This window comes from Gadus morhua, chromosome 9 (genome assembly GCF_902167405.1).
Source record: "Gadus morhua chromosome 9, gadMor3.0, whole genome shotgun sequence".
In the NCBI taxonomy this organism is placed as follows: domain Eukaryota; kingdom Metazoa; phylum Chordata; class Actinopteri; order Gadiformes; family Gadidae; genus Gadus; species Gadus morhua.
The window spans coordinates 12884664-12892163 of record NC_044056.1 but is presented as its reverse complement, the minus strand read 5'-3'; the positions used below and the strand labels follow the sequence as shown (position 1 = coordinate 12892163).

The window sequence follows — 7500 nt, the reverse complement described above, 5'->3', positions numbered from 1 at the left end:
CCGACTTCAGCCGAAGGTTAAGGACACAACACAAGGAGGAGAGCAGGAGGTCTGAGGGTCTCAGGAGGTCTGAGTGGGTCCCAGGGAGTCTGAGGGGTCTGATGGGGAGTGAGGGGGTCCTAGGGGGAATGAGAGGGTCCTAGGGGGTCCCTGGGTTACATAGGGTTATATATATTTATCACACAGCTCTTCTCAATATCATAGAACGCTGTTGCTAAGCATATAATGACCGCTGTAAAGGAAAGTGTTTCTTTGCATGTGATCTGGTAACATCAACCCCAGCGTATCCGGTTGCTAAGCAACCTTTGGCAGACTATTCCTCTGCTGACCAACACTAAGGATGGTTATTGTAAAAAGACCCACCCTGTGATCTTATTTTTCCGTTTTGGCAAGCTGCCTTGTAATAAGCGGAATAATGTATAGAAGGCGAAGCAAGACACCTCCGCGTCGTGTTGGTGTCCTGTTTGCCCTGTCGGGGATAATGACCAGGGAAAATGACCGGCGTTGTATACATTATCCCTTACATATATGCATATATATATATATATATATATTTATGTTCTGACTCGTTATTTTGAGGTTTGCTTTATCTTGTCAGACAGGAAGTGACCCGGGGTCAGATCTGAACTTTCTCTACGGACGATAAGAAATGAAAACAATCTTTTTCAACCGTTTCTTAACATATTGCATGTTCACATCGGATATTAATAAGAACTGCGTATTCTTCTACATCTCATAATGTTGTTTTAGATCAACTCCCGCTGGCCATTATTACAATCTATAAATACTAATACAGCGGTCTCGATAAGGAACCACACTAATTGGAATTGGATTTCTGTCACCATGAAAAACCTCACAGCCCTTTTCTAACCTCGTCTGGGAATAGTGACCACGGTTCTTGGAGGTTTTCTGGGATGGAAGGGTCTACTGGAATGTATTGAGAACAGAAGCACTAAACCTCCTCCTCCTCCATCCCAGTCATCTCCCTCCTCCTCCTCCCCCTCCTCCTCCTGCTCATCCTCCTCCTCCTCCCCCTCCTCCTCCCAACCTCCCCTTCCCCCTCCTCCTCCTCCCCCCCCCTCAAACTCCTGCTCCTCCTCCCACCCTCCCCTTCTTCTTCCTCCTCCCCCCTCCTCCTCCTCTCCCCCCTCCTCCTCCTCCCCCTTCCTCCTCCTCCCCCTCCCTTCTCCTCCTCCCCTCCCCCTCCTCCCTCTCCTCCTCCTTCCCCTCCCCCTCCTCCTCCTCCCCCCCTCCTCCCCCTCCTCCTCCCCCCCTCCCCCTCCTCCTCCCCCCCTCCTCCTCCTCCTCCTCCTCCTGCTCCTCCCCCCCTCCTCCTCCTCCCCCCCCTCCTCCTCCTCCTGCTCCTCCCCCCCTCCCCCTCCTCCTCCCCCCCTCCTCCTCCTCCTCCTCCTCCTCCTCCTCCCCCTCCTCCCCTCTCCTCCTCCTCCCCCTCCCTTCTCCTCCTCCCCTCTCCTCCTCCTCCCCCTCCCTTCTCCTCCTCCCCTCCCCCTCCCTTCTCCTCCCCTCCTCCCCCTCCTCCTCCCCCCCTCCTCCTCCTCCTCCTCCTCCCCCCCCTCCTCCTCCTCCTGCTCCTCCCCCCCTCCTCCTCCTCCTCCTCCTCCCCTCCTCCTCCTCCCCCCCCTCCTCCTCCTCCTCCTCCTCCTCCCCCTCCTCCCCTCTCCTCCTCCTCCCCCTCCTCACCTGATGCTCTGCCTCTGCAGGAGGTCGGGGTCTGTGGCGGTGAGAGAGGCCACCAGGCTGCCCACCGGGAGGTCCTCCATGCGTGAGACCATCAGGGGGTCCGGGGAGAAGCGCGGGCCCTCGTTGACGTCCAGCAGGGCCACCTGCACGGTTGCGGTGGAGCTGGAGCCGGAGGGGCCCCCGCCCTGCAGCGGCTCCTCGTTCTGCACCCACACCAGCAGGGAGTGGAAGGCTGAGGCCTCGTAGTCTAGAGGCTAGGGGGGGGGGGAGAGAGGGAGAGGGAGAGAGAGAGAGAGAGAGAGAGAGAGAGAGAGAGAGAGAGAGAGAGAGAGAGAGAGAGAGAGTCAGGGCGATGGGGAGGAGGCCCGGTTTAACCTTCCGCTGCCCTGTCAGGACGCCTGGTTACCTTGACGACGGCCAGCATCCCCTCGTTGTTGTCCGGGTTGGTGCTGATGCTGAAACTCTGCCGGGGGTCTCCGCTGACGATGGAGTACACCGCCCTCCACCCCCCCGTGGCCGGGTCGTCACGGTCGTCCACCGTCAGGTTCACCACCACCCCGACGGAGCCCTCCTCCAGCTGGGCCTCGAACTGGGGGGGGGGGGGGGGGGGGGGACGGAGGAGAGGAGGAGAGGGTGGAGGAGGGGGAGAGGGGGGAGGAGGAGAGGTGGATTAGAGGGAGGAGGGGGAGGAGAGGGGGGAGGAGGGGGAGAGGGGGGAGGAGGAGAGGTGGATGAGAGGGAGGAGGGGGAGGAGAGGGGGGAGGAGGGGGAGGGGAAGAGGATGAGGAGGAGGGGGAGGAAGAAAGAGGAGTAGTTAATGTCGTTAAAGAAGGAATAAAGAAAAGGAGCATTGAGGAGGAGTACTCGTTCACGACGTGACGAGTAAAGAAAGGAAACATCTGAAGGTCAATAGAAATGGAAGACAAATTTAAAAAAAGCAATTTAGAGCGTAGATTCAGAGGAGCGCCGTCCTCCACCTTCAGGAGGAGAGCCCAGAGTTCGGAGAATGTGAAGGAGAATGTTGAGAGGAACCTGGAATGTTCCTGAACAATACACCTGGGGCCGGTTGCACCAACTGGGCGCAACTAAGCCTGGTCGTAACTGCTAAGTAGGTCTTAGTTACGACCTGGCGTTAGAATGGAACTAACGCCGGTTGCACCAAAGGGACTTACGCCTGGTCTTAACTGCGCCCGGTCTTAGCCATGCGCGGCCATGTGAATGTTCCATGGTATGCGCATATCACCGCGTTGCTAGGATACCTCGTGACAACAGCTAATTCATTCGTTCACTCATTGTCATTCATCAATTGTGTTAATGCCTAACAATAAAACACTGCAAACTGATATAATTAAAATATGTATTTGTAATGTCTGGTTTAGACGGGAATGGTTCTGTAGGAGAGATTTGTTTAATGTGTCGGCCTATATAAAACATATAAACATAGTTAAAACAACATTCACAACTGATTATAAGTTGAGAACGGACTAATCGGCCAGCGATATCTTCCCGACAGGCAGTCGATCTGTGAACACTGATCATATCGCCGGCTGTGCTTTGAAATGCAGATTAGCGAAGCGTTGCAAGGATGGTGGTAAAGCTGCATTGGATTGGCTGTAATTGCTATAGAAACAGCCTGGAATTTCAACTCTACGCCTGCCCCTGACCAGGCGTAGGATTTACGCCTGGTCTTAGTGAAAAGAACCGTAAGCCCAGTTGGTGCAACCGGCGTAACGGTTAGGTTGGACTTAGAACGCCAAGTTACGACCAGGCGTAGTTACGACCAGGCTTACGCCCAGTTGGTGCAACCGGCCCCTGGACTGGCAGTACGAAGGCCTTCAGCTCAGATTGGACTAACACTCCGGGGGGCAGTGGGAGGTTGGTTCTTATCTGGATATTGTGTTCTGATCCCATGAGGCCGGTGGTACCAACTGAACCGGATCCTCAGAGGTCCCTAAGGGTTCCTCTGGCATCAGAACCAGAGACCTCCTGCTGGTCTCCTCAAAATGCTCTGAGAATCTGGAGACGAGGAGTCGGAATAACGAAGAGAACCCAGCTCTGGATCAGGTCCAGCGCCCTCCTTCCCCCCCAGGCACCTCCTCTGCTCCTCCAGGAGACCAGACAGGAAGAGGAGAACATTTTTCCTCCTCCTCTGCTCCTCCCAGGATGACTTGGAGGCAGAATAGAAAAAGTAAAAACCAACAAGAGTGGAGAGGAGATAATAATCACAGCATGGCTATGACACACACACACACACACACACACACACACACACACACACACACACACACACACACACACACACACACACACACACACACACACACACACACACACACACACACACACACACACACACAATATCTTCCATCTCCACAATACAGCTCATCTCTTCCTCTCTTGTCTGCTTCTTACAGTTCGCTCTCCTTGTCCCCAACGACACTTCAATCAGATCTATATCAGCGCAATGTTCAGCAGGAAATCTCTCTCCCTGTCTCTCTTTCTCTCTTCCCGTCTCTCTCTCTCTCTCTCTCTCTCTCTCTCTCTCTCTCTCTCTCTCTCTCTCTCTCTCTCTCTCTCTCTCTCTCTCTCTCTCTCTCTCTCTCTTCCCGTCTCTCTCTCTCTCTCTCTCTCTCTCTCTCTCTCTCTCTCTCTCTCTCTCTCTCTCTCTCTCTCTCTCTCTTTCTCTCTTCCCGTCTCTCTCTCTCTCTCTCTCTCTCTCTCTCTCTCTCTCTCTCTCTCTCTCTCTCTCTCTCTCTCTCTCTCTCTCTCTCTCGATCTCTCTCTCTTCCCCCCCTCTCTCTCTCTCCCCCTCCCTCCCTCCCTCCCTCCCTGTCAATGAATGTCTCTCTGTATGTCTCTCTCTCTCTCTCTCCAACTCTCTCCCCCTTTCTCTCTCGCTCTCTCATTGTCTGGGGAACTCTCGCTCAGCCCTTAACAGACAGGATGGCTTTGGCAATTGTGTGTGTATTAGAAAGAAGCTTTGTATGTGTGTTTTTGTGTGTGTGTGTGTCTGTGTCTGTGTGTGTGTGTGTGTCTGTGTTTGTGCTTTTTTGTACGTGCATGTCTGTGTGTGTGTGTGTGTGTGTGTGTGTGTGTGTGTGTGTGTGTGTGTGTGTGTGTGTGTGTGTGTGTGTGTGTGTGTGTGTGTGTGTGTGTGTGTGCGCGTGCATGCGTGTGTGTCAGGACCATTACAGTATCAGAGACTGCTGGGTAATCTGGGAGACACAGAGTCGTGTGTCTCTCTGTGATTCAGCCTGCTGGGTCTGCCCACAGTGGCTTCTCCTCTCCCTGCTCCTACACCTCCTACTCCTCTCGCTCTCCTCCTCTAATCCCTCCCTCTGTGGTGTTCTTTCTAAAACTCTTGCTTCATCCATCTGGAAAACCAGACCGGAAACCAGGTCCAGCCCGGGGCCACGCCCGTCAGGAGAGGGGAGAGGGGAACGGAGGAGGGGGGAGGAGGAGGAGGATGGAGGAGGAGAGGTGGAGAGATGGATGAGAAGAGGAGGGGAGGAGGGGAGGGGAGATGGAGGAGGGGAGGGGAGATGGAGGAGGGGAGGGGAGATGGAAGAGGGGAGGAGGGGGGGAGGAGAGGAGGGGAGATGGAGGAGGAGAGGACCTCGCTCGGCTGAGCAGGGAGCCGTGTGGTTTGGCCGCTCCGCTGGGCAGAGCTCTGACTGCTGTCTGCTCTAATCGGAGGGGGGACTGAACCACGCGGGGTTTAAATGTTTAACCACCGATGCCGGTCGAGTGGAGAGCCTCCGATTTCTGTCTCTCGAAAGATTTACCCACACTTCTGAGATCAAGTAAACGCACACACACACACACACACACATATACACACAGATACACACACATACCCACTCCTGCAGGTAAAGCAGGATTCATTCAGATGCAGGTGAATGAAGCTGCAGATGAGGCTTTTAAAGTTATTCTACGTTCTTTCAATGAACATTTTCTCAGCTACCCTACTAGGCTCTCTCTCCCGCTCTCGCTCTCTCTGTGAAAATGGAGGGAGAGAGAGCGAGAGAACAAGAGAGTGAGAGCGAGAGAGCGAGAGAGCGAGAGAGCGAGAGCGAGAGAGCGAGAGAGCGAGAGCGAGCGAGAGAGAGCGAGAGAGAGAGTCGTTCCACATGAAAGCCGTCCTGAATTGAGTCGGAAGGAAGATAAAATAGCTTTACTATCGAAAAACTCAAGAATGTCAGATTAAACACACTGAAACACACTGGCGCAAACACACACAGGCACATTCACATCTTCAGAAATACACGCACACAAACGCACTCATTGACATCCTCAAATATCCACACAATTTTGCAAGTGGAATAGAAAATATGTTTAATATGTGAGATTAAAGAGTACTGATGTGTGCTCATCTTGCTCAGTGGTCAGACAATAAGCAGATCTTATTATTAATTTGAGAAAGAATAAACATGATCATCATACAATATCATTATTTCAGTAAATACAATTTTTACACACGCACACACACCGGGCAAGCACACTCACCGGGCATGCGCACAGACCAGGCACGCACACACACCAGGCACGCACACACACCAGGCACGCAAGCACACACGCGCACATACGCATTATCAAACACACCAAATTGCTGTGAGAGATGAGAACATCTGATACAACCTACCCCAATGCATCATGGGTAACACCAGGCACGCACACACACCAGAAACGCGCACCACATAGCACCACCAACACCGATAGGTTCTTACTCAGCCACACTTTGACAGAGCGATGAGTTGGGTGTATCGAACAAATCATCTCGAAATATGAAATCCTAGTATTGCCCAGACCTTGCGATCCTCTGGATTGTTCCAGTGTTTTAAACGTTTCTGAAGGCGAGATGGACACTGGGAGGAGAGAGGAGTCTGCTGCTTCAGGGCCGGATTCAGAGATTCAGTCAAAGCCACAATCGTTGTGGGCTTCCTTGGAGACTGATAAATCTTTAACACACATCTCCCAGCCCCGCGCTCTGCCCCCAGCCTCCCTCCACATGGAGGAGGCTGGCAGCCCCCCGATGTACCTAATCTGGAATTAGTCTCTCTCTCTCTCTCTCTCTCTCTCTCTCTCTCTCTCTCTCTCTCTCTCTCTCTCTCTCTCTCTCTCTCTCTCTCTCTCTCTCTCTCTCTCTCTCTCTCTCTCTCTCTCTCTCTCTCTCTCTCTCTCTCTCTCTCTCTCTCTCTCTCTCTCTCTCTCTCTCTCTCTCTCTCTGGATATATATGGACACCAGTGAGAGATACAGCTAGAGACATGAGGGTATCTATCTCGCTGAAGGGCGCGGTTTTGCATCAGATTTGATGCCGTTTAGTTCCTTCATGGGTTCTTCAAGGGAACAGGTTCTCAATCAACGCACATCAACACACACACACACACACGTTACCGCAAATACCCCCAGACACACAAGTTACCGCACACACACACATTGTCGGACACACACACACACACGCGCATAATCACACACACACACACACACACACACACACACACACACACACACACACATACACACACACGCATAAACACACACTAAAGTGCTGTGAGAGATGACAACATTTGATACACCCTACCCCAATGCATCATGGGTAATGACGGGCTGATGCGTGTCAGACCTTGACGACGTCTGTCAAAGATTCCATTAAGAAACACGACGCATGCAGGACCACCGAGGTCACTTCCTGTGTTCTGACAGTTCTTTTTTTTATTTCCCATCAGCCCCAGAACAGAAAACGGACAGGGAGTCACGGAGTAGAAAAGAGAGCAGAAGATAGACTAGGAGAGACAAGG

At 52.9% G+C, this 7500-nt stretch overlaps 1 protein-coding gene across 1 annotated transcript in view; it reads right to left on the bottom strand.

Annotated features, from left to right (window-relative positions):
- Window positions 1-7500, bottom strand: part of cdh13 (cadherin 13, H-cadherin (heart)) — an 89732-nt gene that overhangs the window by 13357 nt on the left and 68875 nt on the right. Inside the window, exons 10-11 of the mRNA XM_030367290.1 lie at window positions 2108-2290; window positions 1702-1955 (exon numbers count right to left, since the gene is read on the bottom strand). Of these exons, the coding sequence (XP_030223150.1) occupies window positions 1702-1955; window positions 2108-2290 (437 nt within the window). The remainder of the gene's footprint in view (window positions 1-1701; window positions 1956-2107; window positions 2291-7500) is intronic.